This window comes from Canis lupus, chromosome X (assembly GCF_011100685.1).
Source record: "Canis lupus familiaris isolate Mischka breed German Shepherd chromosome X, alternate assembly UU_Cfam_GSD_1.0, whole genome shotgun sequence".
In the NCBI taxonomy this organism is placed as follows: Eukaryota; Metazoa; Chordata; class Mammalia; order Carnivora; family Canidae; genus Canis; species Canis lupus.
Window position 1 is genome coordinate 91312019 of NC_049260.1, and position 17418 is coordinate 91329436.

At 37.5% G+C, this 17418-nt stretch overlaps 1 protein-coding gene across 1 annotated transcript in view; it reads left to right on the forward strand.

The window, feature by feature from the left end:
• Nucleotides 1-17418, forward strand: part of WDR44 (WD repeat domain 44) — an 82247-nt gene that overhangs the window by 60714 nt on the left and 4115 nt on the right. The window contains exons 13-19 of the mRNA XM_038588148.1: nucleotides 6280-6393; nucleotides 11076-11198; nucleotides 14452-14643; nucleotides 14825-14926; nucleotides 15352-15467; nucleotides 16320-16447; nucleotides 17025-17159. Of these exons, the coding sequence (XP_038444076.1) occupies nucleotides 6280-6393; nucleotides 11076-11198; nucleotides 14452-14643; nucleotides 14825-14926; nucleotides 15352-15467; nucleotides 16320-16447; nucleotides 17025-17159 (910 nt within the window). The remainder of the gene's footprint in view (nucleotides 1-6279; nucleotides 6394-11075; nucleotides 11199-14451; nucleotides 14644-14824; nucleotides 14927-15351; nucleotides 15468-16319; nucleotides 16448-17024; nucleotides 17160-17418) is intronic.

The window sequence follows — 17418 nt, forward strand, 5'->3', positions numbered from 1 at the left end:
TTACAAAAGTAGCTCTGTAAATGGAAGAAATGGAAGAAAGGAAGAGGATGTGCCGAGTTTGCTCCAGTATGGTAGAGATTTGTAAAATTTCTGCTTGAAAGTAGAAGTTGTAACTATGTTGTTTATATAGGAATTGGTGCTTTTCTTGGGTTAAATCTGTGTTTGGTGTGCTTGATTAGTGGGACATCATTATGGGTGTTATAGCATTTAACTGCTGCTTTGAATTTTTGAGAGAAGATTTTAAGGAGGGAAAAAATTTGCTACTCTCTTAGGTTCTACAGCCAGGATTGTAGCTGGGATCCACGAATAACCTGACCAAAGACAGATTCACAGGAGAAACAGTTCACTATATATGTATATGGAGGCCTTCATAGAAAAATACTGAATACCTAAAGAAGCAGTTAGACCCAGGGGCTTATATATGATTTTAACAAAGGTGGTAAGTTTGTGGAGAGGTGACCAGGCCAGAAGGAAAGGGGTTGGGCCTAAAGCTCAAATTTACTCCCCTAAAGGGAATAAATTGTGACCAGGTAAAAATATTGGGGGAAACTAATGGAGGATAAGGATTATTTAGTAACTATCTCCAGAGGTAAGATGTACTTTCCCCTTCTTGGCAAGGAAGAGATGAAGGGGAGACACCCTCACAAAGAATTTCTTGCTCTGCTTTCGAGTAGAAGCAGGGAGGGCAGAGACTTTTTCTTGTGTCTGTTCTTTCTCAGTTGCCTCCAGTTCAAAATAATCTTTATGCGAAGGGAATATTTTGGGGTGACATAGTCTGATCTCCTTCAAGATTATTAAAATCTAAAATTTAGATGAAAGGAGTTAGCTATATGGAGGTGAGAGGTAATTTTTGTGAAAGTGTACATGTGCAGCATTTTATTTAAAAATATGCATTGAAGGGCACCTGGGTGGCTTAGGTTAAACGTGTGGCTCTTGGTTTCGACTCAGGTCATGATCTCAGGGTCATGAGCTCAAGGCCCATATCAGGCCCTGTTCTCAGTGGGGTGTCTGCTTGAGATTCTCTCTCCCTGCCCCTCTGCCCTTCCCCCAACCCTGCACACATACACACACGTGTTTTCTCTCTCTCTCAAATAAATCTTTAAAAAATAAAGTGCATTCAGGAGCTCTTGGGTGGCTCAGTGGGTTAAATGTCTGACTCTTGGTTTTGGCTCAGGTAATGATCTCATAGGTGGTGAGATCAGGCTCCATGCTCAGGGGAGTCTACTTGAAGACTTTCCCCCTGACCTTCACCTCATGCATGCCCTCTAAAATAAATAAATTTTAAAAAATATGTCTCTAAAATAAGTAAATCTTTCAAAAATATGCATTGATTTAGATTTGGTTTGGTCAACAACAATTACTACATTTCTACTACGTGTTAGGCACTGAAGTATAAAGATGCGATGGACAGTTTATGTGAAGGAGCTCTGCATGGGGAAAAACAGGCATCAGTGATGATAATATATATCCAAAGCAGAATTAAATATCATTTTCCCAGGGATCCCTGGGTGGTTCAGTGGTTTGGCGCCTGCCTTTGGCCCAGGGCGTGATCCTGGAGCCCCAGGGTCGAGTCCCAAGTCGGGCTCCCTGCGTGGGACCTGCTTCTCCCTCTGCCTGTGTCTCTGCCTTTCTCTCTGTGAGTTTCTCATGAATAAATAAATAAAATCTTTAAAAAAATATATAATTTTCCCTGGATAACCCCTCCTTTGATAATGTATTTGATGTCAGTTAGTTAAAAGCCATACCATCTTCTGAGTTAGAAACTGTGATCACTTTTTACTTTTCTCTCCTTCAGCGTTTGCTCATTCACCAGATCCTGCCAACTGGATCTCAGAAATGTCTTTGGAATCTGGCCTTTCATTTCCACTGTTTGTAATCTGGGCCTTTACCTCTTACTTTGAATCATAATAGCTATTCTTCCAGATTCCAGTCTTTCATCCTCATTGCTAACAGAATTACTTTCCTATAAAACATACCTGATTTAGTTCCTTTCCTGTTAAAGCACTGCTTTGGGTTCTCTTTTTTTACCTATAGATTTAAGTCCAGATTCGTTATTGTGGCTCAGTCTTGCAGAGATCAGCCTGACCTTAGTTCTCAGTGTTATTTTTCACCCTTCCCTTTCACAAACCTTGTGTTCTGAGCCATTTCTCAGATGTTCATTGTTACCCCAACAAAAATGTCAGATTCTTTGTTGATTGCATGTATTTACATATGCTGTTCCCATTTGCCTTGCCAATTGGTTTAAGACTCAAGAGTCCTCACTGAAGCATTTCTTGCTGCATCCAGTATATATTATTCATATGTTCCCTCACTGCCCCCAAGGTATTTTGCTCATATTTCTGTTAAAGGCACTTAGTGTACTACATCAATTTATGTAACAACAGCTAACATTTTATGAGCCCTGACTCTGTGCCAGGGTATTTGAACACAGAATAATATAATCTAACATATTTTAAAAGATTCATTCTAGCTTTTAAATACTGAGACTAGAATATAAGAATGATAAGAATTATATTATTTATTTTATCTCAAATAATTAACACAATAACTGGTAAATAGTGCTAATAAATATCAAAAGGCTTACAAGTTTTCATAGCAGTCCAACTTTAAAAGACATTTTTAGATAACCAGATATTTGAATATAGGTTAGATATTAGATGATACAAATGGTATTTTTTAGGTGTAATAATGGCATGGTAGTTATACTTAAGAGGGCTTATTAATTAGAAATACATAAAGATTATTTACTGGTAAAATCATTGGTGTTTAGATCTTGCTTTAAGTGCTCCAGCAAAAATAAGCAAATATGTAAACGTGCAAGGATTGATAAAACAAGATGAGTAAAATATTCATAATCATTAAAGCAGGTGATGTATGTATGGAGTTCATTCTATTTATTACATTATTCTACTTCATGTATATTTGAAATGGCCATAATAAAGTTTTATATATATTTATTTAGAGATATAAATATCTCTCTAGATGTAGATATCTGCTTATAGAGAATACATATAGATAGAATACATAACATTTTACTGGTTGAGTCTACCTTTAATAATTCTGCCTTTAAAAATCTGTCATGAGGGCAGCCCAGGTGACTCAGCGGTTTAGTGCTGCCTTCAGCCCAGGGTGTGATCCTGGAGACCCGGGATCGAGTCTCACGTTGGGCTCCCTGCATGGAGCCTGCTTCTCCCTCTGCCTGTGTCTCTGCCTCTCTCTCTCTCTCTCTCTCTCTCTCTCTCTTTTTCTCTCTCTGTCTCTCATGAATAAATAAATGAAATCTTTTTTAAAAATTCTGTCAAGAAGAAATAATCGGGGGTGCCTGAGTGGCTTAGTCAATTAAGTGTCTGCCTTTGGCTGGGGTCGTGATCCCAGGGTCCTGGGATCCAACCCTGCATAGGGCTTCCTGCTCAGCGAGGCCTCTGCTTCTCCTTCTGCCCCTCCCCCTGCTCATGCTCACTCTTTTTCTCTCAAATAAATAAATCTTTTTTAAAAAAAATAATCAGGCTCAAGGATGTAAGTAAGAGGATTTTCATCTTAGTATTCTAACAATAGTTAAAATTTAAACAATTTAAATTTTTAACAGTTGGAAAATAAAAACTATGGTATAATTCTTGAAGTAGAATACTATGGAGTCCTTAGATTATTTTCAAAGACTAATGACATTAAAAATATTCAAAATAAAATGTGAGGTTAAAAAAATTTTCAAAGAAGGGTGCCTGGGTGTCTCAGTCAGTTAAGCGTCTGCCATCGGCTCAGGTCATAATCTCAAGGTCCTGGGATGGAGCCTTGCATCGGGCTCCCTGAGTCTGCTTCTCTTTTTCCCTCTGCCACTCTCTATGCTTGTGCTCTCTCACTCACTCTCTCTGTCAAATAAAATCTTATAAAAAAAGTTTTTTTTTCAAAGAAATACACTAAAGTTGGGGCACTTAGCTGGCTCAGTCAGTAGAACATGTGACTCTTGATCTCAGGGTTGTGAGTTCAAGCCCCATGTTGGGTGTAGAGATCACTTGAAAATAAGATCTTTGGGGGGAAAAAGAAATTACTAAATTATTAGTAGTAGTCATCTCTAGATGATGAGATTTTAGGCCATTTTTATTTGATTCTTTATACTTGTCTGTACTTTTAAAATTTTCTTTAGTAAACATACCTGCTTTTATTAAAAACAAATAACAGAAGATAGTATAAAAGTCTTGGGTTTAAACCTTTTAACTGTAATACTCTTAATAATAAAATAGGGATAAAGATGCATGTTCCAGGATGTTCATTGAATTGCTATTCTAACAAAAAATTGTCAATGTCTAAATGACCAGTTAGAGAATGATTAAATTATGGCACATCCATATGCAGCTAGTAAATGTTTTCAGAGAGTGAATTACTGAAAATGTTCATGGTATAATGGAAAGGAAGATACTGAATCATGTGTGCAATGATTTCAGTTAATGTTTTTTAAGAAATGAAAGATGAAGGCCATCAAAATGTTAGCAAATTATGTTTTAATTTTAGTTTTTCTGCTTCCAATGCTTTCTGAATTGTCTACACTGGTCATGTATTTATAATCAAAAAGATGTATTAAAGTATTTTGAAAGAAAATGTAGAGTACAAGGAGAAGAACATGGATGTTTGAAGAGAAAAATAAGATCTGGAATCAGTGCTAGAGGAATGATGCTGAGGAATTAATGAAATGTAAATGGTTATTTAGCAAAAGGTTGAATTTTATGCAGTAGGGCAACCCTGTTTAGTTTTATGTGTTCTTCTGTGCTCTCTAGGCTGACACACAACTAGAGGATGAAGCTGTAGTCCTCTAGGATTAGGAGTGCTTGGCAAAAGGTCACAGCATCTCTTGTAGCTGTTCTACCTTTGCAGTAGATATAAAGATGTTTTTATACACTGTAAAGTTCTAGGCAAATAGTAGTAGTAGTTTTTATTTGTCCTATGGCCACTGGCCTAGTTTAAGCCTTCCTCATTCTTATTTACACTTACTGCTCTTCCTGCCTCCAACTCTTTCTCCCTACCATCTTTTACCTTACTGCCCAGCTTTCTCTTTCCAAAGCACTGGTCACATCGTGTTATTTTTTTCTTTTCAGAAGCCTGTCCTGGCTCTCCACTGCCTTAGAATATCTGAACTTTTAAGCCACAAATGTGAGGCTCTTTATGATCTGGTCTCAAAGTACCTTTTTACCCTAATCCCCTGTTATATCTCCAGACGCTTTTCCCCCATCCTCATCATCCTACCTAAATATGCAAGGCCTATTAGCTAACAACTCTGTATTTTTGCCTATGCTACATCCTCTAAAACATTTGAGGGACAATTTTTGGACATATGGTTGTATTTCTGCTTTGGTTCTGCTGTTTACAGGTGGCTGTGTGAGCTTTAATATGTTATTTTGATCTCTTTGAGCCTCAGGTTTTTTTCTTAATATCTCCATCTTCATAATGTTAATACCTACCTGACAGAGTTGTTAGGATTCATTCAGATAATGAATACAAAAGCATGTTGTAAACTAAATGCATGGCACACATGTATGGCATTATTTTCTACCTACCTCTGTCAGGATGCTTTTGACTTCAAATAACAGAAATCCAACTGAAAATGGCTTAAACAATGAGGAAGCAAGTCTGGAGGTAAGGCGGTACCAGGGTTGGTTAATTCAGCAGCTCTGTAGTGTCATCAGGGACACAGGGTCCTGCCATCCTCCTGCTTTGCTCTTCTTTGTCTGTTGTTCTTTGGTTTGTTCCCCTCACGGTAGTTAGATGGCAACTACAGTCTTAGGTGTCATACGGACAGCAATGTTCAGAGGAAGGAAAGAAGAACATCCCTTTAGTATGCCCATTTTAAGAGTGAGTAAATCTTTCTGGAAGCCTTTCCTCTGTCTCCCCCACCACTTTCCTTCATGTCTAATTGACAAAAACTGTAGCACATGCCCATGCCTAAATCAATCATCACTGGGAAAGGGAATGAGCTCAAGACCGATCATGATTCATCCCCTGGTGCTGGCTCCCACCTCTCCGGAAGGAACAGATGCTCAGAAAAGGACAAAGTAGGGGCTCTGTTAAGGAGGGAGAGATTGTGATAGCACAGTCTTCAGGGATGATCCTGGTTTATTAGAACAAGGAGATGGATGAGTGATAAGTAGTAGATTCATCGTAAAGGGGAGTTTGTTACTGGTAGATCAAGATTTCAGTTAGGCAGCATACAAAATGATAGAATGGATGGGGTAGGAAGAGTATGAAGCTTTTGTTTTTCTAGTTTTAACCTTTGTCTTTATATCTAAATAGGTATGCAGTGGAGCTGATGAAGATCCTGATGATAAAAATGCACCTTTTCGGCAGCGGCCATTTTGCAAATATAAAGGACACACCGCTGATCTTCTTGATCTTTCATGGTCTAAAGTAAGAAATTCTTACTTGAAGAGTGTATTAATTCTATGTAATTATGACTTTGGGATAAAAACAAGTGTTTTCTTCTTATGATTGTCACACTGTCAAGTTTTTGAATGGTTATATATATTTCATGGGAGTTATCTACAAAGTAATCGGTTAAAAAGAGGAGAAACATCAAGTTAGGCTAATAAAATGTATATATTACTTAACAGCTTCTGTCCCGAACTGTCTATATATTTGTACTTTTTTCTTCTTTATGAAGTAATTTTGCAATGTAACTATCCTCGCAAAGTGGATATGACTGCAGCTACAATGGTGAAGTCTGATCTAAGCAAGACTGCTTTGGCTAATCTATATTTATTGAATCATTAAGTTTACCAATATGTAACTCTTTAATAAGTCATCATTTTGGTTTTTTCCCTTAGAGCAAAATTATTTCAGAAGTAGAGGGGCCTGTTCCACCACTGAACAAGTATCTTAGCAGTTTTGCAGAAACTTAAAGGGATACTTTACATTTTATTTAAGGCGTCTGAAGCATGAAGCATTGTTTGGAATTCTTGCATAATACCCTATATTTCCTTTGTGATTAACATTTGTCAGTAATCAGGATCTAAAATATATTTAGAATTGGAGGGGGAAGTAATATTTAAAAGCCTTAAACTAGGGCTCCTGGGTGACTCAGTTGGTTAAGTCTTCCTTCAATTCAAGTCATGATCCCAGGGTCCTGGGATCGAGCCCCACATTGGACTCCTTGCTCAGCAGAGCATCTGCTTCTCCCTCTCTCTCTCTCTCTGCCTCCTCCTCCCACTGCATGTGCGCTCTCTCTCTCTCTCTCTCAAATAAATAAATGAATAAAAAAGCTTTAAAAATATAAAAGCCTTAAACTGAGAAAAGTCAACTGAGTTAACAAAATACCAGCAGAGGGATATCAGTGTTGCACATATATTTTCACTGTGTCAAGTGAACCTCATGTACCACAAAGTTACTACTGGTATATATAGGCAAGTCAGGCTTTCCCTGAGCTCCAACTTTGAATCACTCCATTTATGAATTGCTGCTCCCGTCATAATTGTTTAGGTATTCTGGATGCTTTAAAAAATCCATCTGTCATAATGTCTTTTTCTAACTTGGAAAAAACTTAGACCTTACCTGGTAGTCTGGTCTTAAACTGAGCCCTAATTGTATCTTTATACTCCTCCCACACCCTGTGTGAAATCTGAGTTGTCAGAAGATACAAATCTGAAGTTTCCAGAATCTAATAATCATACTCATTGGGGATAAGTACAAAGTACACACATATTTGGGAACCTTCACTCGTTTTACTTTCTGAAAACAACCCAATATTTTTTATGGGATGTAACCCTGACTGGAAGAAATGAGCTCTCCGTTGACCACTTATCAGTCAGGGTTCTCCAGAGTAATACAACCAAGAGAACATACATACATAAGGAGATTTATTTTAAGGAATTGGAGCACTCAACTGTGGGTGCAGGCAAGTTGAAATCTGTAGGGCAGACTGGCAGGCTAGAAATTCAGCAGGAGTCACACTGGAGTCTTAGGGCAGAATTTCTTCTCCAGGAATCTTGGTTTTGTTCATAAGGCCTTTATCTGTCTCTGTGCTCTTTTCTTTTGCTTTCTTTTTTACCTGTTTACTTATGTACATGTCTAGATATTATTTGCAACAGGATTCTAAGGGCCAAAGTAGGGACCAGATTTTATTTTACTTTTGTTTCTCTTCAGTATCTAGCATAATCAGTATTTATAGTGATTGTTCTATCTATTGAAGACTTACTTTGTGCCAGGTAATGAGAATTACCTTGTTAATTCTTTTTTAAAAATTTTATTTATTTATTTATTTATTTATTTATTTATTTATTTATTTATTTATTTATTTATTTAAGAGAAGGAGAGAAAGAGAATACACGAGCAGGGGAAAGGGCAAAGGGAGAGAGGAGGAGGGAAACGACTCCCTGCTGAGTGCAGAGCCCAACGATACCACTGGGCTTGATCTCCAGATCTGGACCCTGAGATCATGACCTGAGGAGTCCTACAATTAAGGGACTGAGCACCCCAGGCGACCTACCTTGTTAATTCTTAAAGTGACCTGTGAGGTAGACAATATTTCATTTGTAGATAAGGAGACTAGGTCTCTGACCTATCCGAGATCACAAAACTAATTATGGGTGGAACTTAGGTTTAAATCTAATTTCTTTGACTCTGAAGATACTGCTTGGTTCAAGAAAAGTATTTAATTTCATTTATTCAATAAGTATTTATTGAACAGAATCTTCTTAGCATAACAGAACAAATCTTAATAAGTCTTCAGTATCTTCACTTTTAGGGATGTTTTCATATTTCTTTCATATGCTTAAAGCAATAGAGTATTGCAAGAATTGAATAAAATGAGTTTAATGGGGAGCAGACCATAGATTTGGGGGTTTTTATTTTTATTTTTTATCTGAATATTGTTGATATACATAGATTTGGGTTTTATACAGTTTTATTAATGAACTGAAAATAGAAAACTGTACATACTCTTCAGAACATTTCTGGAACTGAGTGGAACTTGAAAATAAAAATAATTGTTATTAGATGTTTCAAAAGTTATAAATCTTTCAAAGTTCTTTTTTTTCTATGTAGAAACCATCTTTATTTTTTTAATTTAAAATCAATTAATGAATAGTGTTATATTAGTTTCAGAGATAGAGTTTAGTGATTTATCAGTTGCATATAACACCCAGTGCTCATCACATTAAGTCCCCTCCTTAATGCCCATCTCCCAGTTACCCCATTTCCCCTCTAGCAAACCTTCACTTTGTTTCCTAAAGTTAAGAGTCTCTTACGGTTTGTCTCCCTCTCTGATTTCACCTCATTTTATTTTTCCTTCTCTTCCTCTATGTTCATCTGTTTTGTTTTTTTAAGTTCCACATATGAGTGAGATCATATCATAGTTGTCTTTCTCTGATTTATTGTCACTTAGCATAATACTCTCTAGTTCCATCCATGTCATTACAAGTGGTAAGATTTCATTCTTTTTGATGTCTGAGTAACATTTTTATCAAAATTCTGGGTTTTTTTAAGATTTTATTTATTGATTCATGAGAGACACACAGAGAGAGGCAGAGACACAGGCAGAAGGAGAAGCAGGATCCTTACAGGGAACCCAATGTGGGACTTGATCCCAGAACTCCAGGATCACACCCTGAGTCAAAGGCAGACAGATGCTCAACCACTGAGCCACCCAGGCATCCCTAAAGTTCTATTTTTTAATTGTATGTTACGCTATCTGTTTAAAAAACAGGGGCGCTTGTGTGGCTCAGTCTGTTAAATGTCAGACTCTCAATTTCAGCTCACATCATGACCTTAAGGTCCTGGGATTGAGCCCTGCGTTGGGCTCCTCTCTCAGTGAGGAGTCTGCTTGAGGATTCTCACTCTCTGCCTTTGCTCCTCCCACCATGCACACATGGCCACATTCTCTCAAATAAGTAAATCTTAAAAAAAATAAAACAGGTATACCACATAACGCATACACTTTTAAAACTAGCCCCAAATAGCACATATTTATTAGTGCAGCAATGTATCCAAATCAATATTTGCACTTAAGCCTTTTTACATTCAAATGTTAAAGATTCTTTATTACTTTTAGCAAATGACTAAGCATCTTATTGCTTTTTTTAAAACATGTTCTACTTAAGCACTCTGCAGAAGAGTGTAGTGGTTACAGCCTGGCCCGAAGGGCAGACTCCCTAAGTTTGAATTCCACTCTGCCACTGATGAGCTGTGTAGTCTTAGACAATTATTTAATATCTCTGTCCCTCAGTGTTCTCATTTGTAAAGGGGGATAATAATGTAACCAACCTCATAGCATAGTGTTGAGAAAAACTTTTAGCACATTGCAAGTACTCAATAAATGTCATCATTGCTTTGATTTGTTTAGCACCTTTAGACATACCAAAGAACACTAGGGTCTCATTTGTGTTTTCTCCTTCATTATAACTCATAGTTCTCTCCTTAAATAGATTATGCTGAAAAGTTAATGAACTTCTGCCAGCTGGAAGCTTTTGACAGATATATGTTTGGTTCCTGGGTTGAGCCATCATAGTGCCTAAAGCAGTTACACTACCCTCTTATAGCTTTGAAAATTCTGTGATTTATTCCGAGATGTTTGACAATTTCTTTTCTCTCATTTTCTTGCCTAGGGTATGACAGGTGCACAATAACTTTTCATTTTCCTGCTGCATTATAGGGTAATCTTTTTGAAGGCATTTTAAGTGTCACTTAGGGAATTTGTGTGAGTTAAAATAAATTAGTGTTGCCAGTGTCAAAATAACTGAACTGAAGTGACAGTCAAATGAATGGATGCCTTATACTCATAGCCTCATGCAGACTATAACAACTAAGGCACACCTTAGTCCTCTCTTGTTGCCTAGCAGATTTCTTTTGACATAGATGGTAAGATTTTCCTAATTTCAGAACAGGTAATATAAAAAAAGTCTTAGAATTGAAGGAATATGGTATGTAACTGGGAAAAAATGGGATCTTCCAAGTGAATTGGATAATCTTGTTCTTTCTGATGCTAAGTATAATAACAAAACTATTGAAATACATAGGACTGAAAATAAAAGCCTTTAATTGTACAAGTAGTGTTTTTTCATAGGGTGATAAAATGATCAATGTCAATTTCTTGATAGAACTACTTCCTGCTTTCTTCTTCGATGGATAAAACGGTCAGGTTATGGCACATTTCCAGAAGAGAATGCCTTTGCTGTTTTCAACATATAGATTTTGTCACTGCCATAGCTTTCCATCCAAGAGTAAGTAATTTTTATGTATTTTTTATTAGACCAGAAGAAGGCAAGGGAACCTGGTGTCCCTGAGGGCTTTTGGACTACAGAAAAAAAAGTTATTAACAGCCACATAGTTAAGAACAACTTAATTTAGTGTTTCATTTTGTTTTATTTATTTATTAAAAGATTTTATTTATTCGCTTGACAGCATACAAGCACAACCAGGGGGAGTAGCAGGCAGAGGGAAAGGGAGAAGCAGGCTCCCCATGGAGCAGGGAGCCCAAAGTGAGGCCGTGCCAGGACCCTAGGATCATGACCCGAGCCAAAAGCAGACTCCTAACTGACCAAGCCATCCAGGCCCCCCTATTTATTTTAAAGTAGGCTCCACACCCATCATGGAGCCCAGTGTGGGGCTTGAACTCATGACCCTGAGATTAAGACCTGAGCTGAGATCAAGAATTGGATATTTAACTGACCAAGCCACCCAGGTGCCCTTCTTTTTTTTTTTTTAAGATTTATTTATTTATTTTTGAGAGAGCGAGAACACAAACGTGAGAGGGAGGGGCAGAGGGAGAGGGAGGGGCAGAGGGAGAGAATTTCCAGCAGACTTCCCGCTGAGTGCAGAGCTCTGTAACAGCATGCAGCTCAGTCTCACAACCCTGAGGTTGTGACCTGAGTCAAAATCAAGAGTCGAATGCTCAACCAACTAAGCCACTCTGGCACCCCTTAAGCATCTGACTCATGATCTCAATTCAGGTCTTGATCTCCAAGTTATGTGTTTAAGTCCCACATTGGGCTAGCGTGTAAGCCTACTTTAAAAAAAAATGAGAAAGGAAATATTTTGCTAATCTGTATTAGAAAAACTGGAAATGTTATGGTCTAACTGTAAGAATGAAAAGCCTTCCCAGATCTTTAATAAGACATGCTGAGTATAAATAAAATAACGTGTCCTGTTAAAGACAAGAGAGACTGGAGATGGAGGAAGAAAAGGAGATAGCAGGTAGATTAATTAAATATAGGGAAGCAAATAGGCAAGAATAGCGGGAGGTGTGGAGTGGGAAGAGACAAAGAAGAAAAGGCTGAAAGAGCCAAAGACCAAAATGCATTACAAGGTATACTGAATTCCCATTTAACATCTAAAAATATTTTGTTTTTTGTTTTTGGGATTTTGGTTTGGTTTTGGGGTATTGTGGGTTTTTTGTTTCGTTTGTTTTGTTTTAGTGAGCTCTGCACCCAGTGTGGGGTTTAAACTCACAACACTGAGATCAAGAGTCACATGCTTTTCCAAATGAGCCAGCCATCTTAATTCATTTTCAATGTAGAAAATCTCAGTTTCTTTCCTCTGAAAAGGAAGTATTTCGTATGATTTCAACTAAAGGAGGAAAATTCATCATGGAATTGCTGACCTATCTTATGTCCTTGTAGGATAGAGCCACCAAATGAGTAAGGCTAAATTAATTTTCACTCTGCAACTAAAAGCACAAGGGAAGTCCCATGCTGGTGCTGCTCCACTAGCTAGATTTAAATAAGTGGAGGATTTGAGTTGACCTGACTTACCCTCCCCTATGTTAATGTATAAATCCTATTTCTATTCATGTCCTCTTCGCTCTATGTTTAAGAACCTTTGTCATATTAATGGAACATTTTAGTTACATTTCTTTCTCTTTTTTTCCCCAGATAAAGAGAGAAGAATGAACTTTTTTTCCCCTCAATATAATTTCCCTTCCTGGGCAGGCTTATAGTGTAAGACCATAATAATTTTGAACCTTAGAAGACTTTGGTTAAGAACTTTGGTAAATTAAAAATGCATAATCAGGGGATCCCTGGGTGGCTCAGCGGTTTAGTGCCTGCTTTTGGCCCAGGGCCTGATCCTGGAGGCCCCAGATCGAATCCCACATCGGGCTCCCTGCATGGAGCCTGCTTCTCCCTCTGCCTGTGTCTCTGCCTCTCTCTCTCTCTCTCTCTGTGTGTGTGTGTCTATGTGTGTGCCTCTCATAAATAAATAAACTAAAAATATTTTCTAAAAAATTAGACCAGCTTAGTGGTAGGCCTGGTTTAGTTTATAGCAGGGTTTTTCACCCTTGGCACTGTTGCCATTTTGAGCTGGATAATTCTTTTTTTTTCCTTTTTCTTTTTTGTTTAAGATTTTATTTATTCATTCATGAGAGACACAGAGAGGCAGAGACACAGAAGAGGGAGGAGAAGCAGGCTCCCTGCAAGAGCCCAGTGCGGGGCTCAATCCCGGAACTCTGGGATCATGCCTGAGCCAAAGGCAGACACTCAACTGCTGAGCCACCCAGGCATCCCTTGAGCTGGATAATTCTTTGTTGTAAAAGGATTAAAGTCTATCCTGTACGTTGAAAAATGTTTAACAGCATTCCTGGCTTCTACCCACTAGATGCCAATAACTCCCCACCCCCAGTTGAGACCATCAAAAATGTCTCCAGACATTGCTAGATGTCCCCTGTGGGGCCAGCTTTGCCACCTGTCAAGAACCCCTGCTTTGAGATTGAGAATTTGAATACTGAAGTGATTTCCTACTGACCTGGTGTCAAAGTTCCCACAAAATAACTGGTTCTGTGGGCTAACCGGTGTTACTCTTTTACCCAAGCATTACATGTATCCCAGAGGAGGATATGGACAAACATATCATTATAGGATAGTTCTTCCCAAAGCATGTTCCTTGAAGGTGCTAGCCCTGCTAGGTGTTCCTGCCTAACTTCCCTCAACCACAACACCCACTTCCCCCAAAATGGTCCCTGCTTATATAAGTTGGAAAACACTGCCTAGTTTATTCCTCTTTTGGAGATTGAGAATGCATGTTAACTGAGAATCGTCTTTAACTTTCTGTAACCCAGAATTCCTCAAACTTCTTGAACCATTCTACACAATATATGCTCCCAGTACATTATCCATTAACATTCGTACGTTGGAAAAAACAGTTTAAGGATATGATAAAGTAGTCAGAAATTCATTTCTCCAAAGTGAATACTGAAGTTTCTAATTGTTATTTTTAGTTAATAACGCTTGCTTGAGGGCACCCAGCTGGCTCATTCGGAGCACGTGACTCTTGATCTTGGGGTTGTGAGTTCAGGCCCCACATTGGATGTAGAGAGTACTTAAAAATAAAATCTTAAAAAAATAATGCTTGAAGAATAATATTTTATAAATGGAATCTACATATTTTAAACATTATTTCTAATATGTTTATGTTTTGATTTCCTAATGAATTTTTCTTGATCTGGTAAAATGAGAGTTTTCTATTTTGCAACACCTTTAGGATGACAGGTATTTTCTAAGTGGGTCATTGGATGGAAAGCTCCGCCTTTGGAACATACCTGACAAAAAAGTTGCTTTATGGAATGAAGTAGACGGTCAAACAAAATTGATCACAGCTGCAAATTTCTGTCAGAATGGCAAATACGCAGTGATTGGGACATATGATGGCAGATGTATTTTCTATGATACAGAGGTAAATGATTATCTTGTGTAAATTTCATAATGGAATACTTAGCAGTTTTGTGTAAAGTGGTGTATCCTCTCTGGGCATTATAAATTGGGGCAAGTAATACCATGCCTGTCTGCAAGCTGGATTGGATGATCTTTGAGATTCCTTCTAATTCTCATATTTTAAATGTGTGATTTCATTTTAGCATCTGAAATACCACACACAAATACATGTCCGATCTACCAGAGGACGCAACAAAGTTGGAAGAAAAATTACTGGTATTGAACCTTTACCTGGAGAAAATAAGGTACTCAGTATTCAGAACCATCTCTTTTCACACTATATATAATAGACTCCTGAAAGTTCCTACTGTCTTGGCTTATATTTTCTTTCATATGGAATACAGTCTTTTTTAGTTTTGAGGTATATTCTCTCTGTATATGTATATGTAATACACTTTTTGGTTATACGTTAACTTAGAGTAAAAGGGGTGGCTCAGCAGTTTAGCGCCCACCTTCACACCAGGGTGTGATCCTGGAGTCCTGGGATCAAGTCCCACGTTGGGCTCCCCTGCATGGAGCCTGCTTCTCCCTCTGCCTATGTCTCTGCCTGTGTGTGTGTGTGTGTGTGTGTGTGTGTGTGTGTGTCTCATGAATAAATAAATAAAATCTTAAAAAAAACAACTTAGAGTAAAAGGTGGTGTTTTTAACTTTTCCTTTGATTTATGTTTAGATACTGGTAACCTCAAATGACTCCAGAATCAGACTATATGATCTTAGAGATTTGTCACTCTCCATGAAGTATAAGGGTTATGTCAACAGCAGCAGCCAGATCAAAGCAAGTTTCAGGTAAATTGACAATGAGAAATTCTCAAGAGATCAGAATATTTCTCATCTACTCCCATATTTTCTTTGATCTATGCCTTATGTTTATATGGTGTTTCTAGTTACTTTGCACTTTTACAACTGATCTCATGTTATTATCATGCAGTACTCACCTTATCCACCTATTTAGTAGATGGAGTTGGAATTGCCCCTTTTCTGCAGACAAAGAAACTAAGACTCAGAAAATTAAGTAATTTGTCTAAAGTCACTAGGTGTTGCAGAGCTAGGATTAGAAGACTCACTCCCGGCTCCAGAGTTTGTGCTTTTGTACTTTTATGTAAGCTTTCTAAGAGGAAATTTACCTGCCACCCACCCATGGTCTTTATCCTTTTAGTTACTGAAGCTAATAAAGCCTTTTAACACCCTAAAGTTACAGTGTCCTATATTTACACCTTTACAGAACATTATTATTTGAACTCTTAATTTGGGGTCTGGAGGCTCTCCTGAAATAACTGCCTCTTCTTATAGCCCTCTTTCAGCCCTTTTCTTAACAGTTCTCCTTTCTTCTTGAATTACCCAGTAATTACCGAGAAATTTAATTGGTGAAGTGTTCTGCTTCTCTCTTTCATCTTGTTAAGTAGGTATTTCTCTCAATGTGGGTTAACTAGCAGCACAGTTATCTAGAGCTTTAATGAGCATCCTTGTGCCTCTGGCCTCTATGTCAAACCTGCATGTTCAGAACCTCTGGAGTAAGATTAGGAGTCTAGATTTCAACAAGCTCTCTTGTGTGTTGGCTTAGGTATTTTAAAGTAGGAAGCAGTGATAGAGGAAAACCTAAAAAAAAACTGATTTTTTTTCTTTCTTTCCCAAATTTAGCCATGATTTTAGTTACCTCGTTAGTGGCTCAGAAGATAAATATGTTTATATCTGGAGTACTTACCATGACCTCAGCAAGTTTACTTCAGTCAGGAGAGACCGTAACGATTTTTGGGAAGGTATTAAAGGTAACTAAATGCCTTCTTCTGTGTGTTTCCAAAGTGAATAAAGTTAAAGTGGAGATGTATTACAAGTAAATTTGTACAGGTATTATTTCAGAGACAATTTGGCAGTTATAACCACTTTTGCTTTGTATTTGGCTTTGTTTGAATTTTCTGTACCAAGGAAAAACTTGTCTAAAATTTGGGAAGTCATGAAATCTCAGAACTTGTACAGGCATACCTCCTTTTAATTAAGATGTGTACATTGTCTTTATAGACCTAATTCTAGTGCACATTAATTGACTTCAGTACAGTGTAGACAGAATTTTTATATATGCACTGGGAAACAAATTCATTTGACTTGCTTTATTGCAATATTCACTTTTTTACAATGATCTGGAACAAAATGTGCAGTGTCTCTCAGGTATGCCTATATGTAATATTTTTTAGAATATATTTTTGGATTTTAAATAGTTATGTATTAATTTTAAAGGATATTAGCATATATAACATACACTACTGTATTTTTTGCATATGATACTTCTTGTCTTGATGTTTAGAATCAAATTTATTTGTTATCCTGAAGTAAATTCTTTTTCCCCAGCACACAATGCAGTTGTTACATCAGCCATCTTTGCTCCAAACCCAAGTTTGATGTTGTCTTTGGATGTGCAATCTGAAAAGTCAGAAGGGAATGAAAAAGGTGAAGATGTTGAAGTTTTGGATACTGTGCCCTCTGGTAGGTACTCATATTTTATTTGTCCTACATTTTTTTCTAGTCAGCACTTAGTAGCTTCATTGACCTACATAGGGTATTGTGAGGTTTTCATGTGTATGAAGAATATTTCTTGTTTACAACATAATTGTTGGGAGTATCCCTTGCTAAATATTTCAGTGGCCTATTTCTTGCAAACTTGACTTCATTTAAATTTACCTGGGAATTAAAAATGAAAATTTTAAAAGCTCATAATTTTTTTATGGGCAGTTCTGCTTGGAGA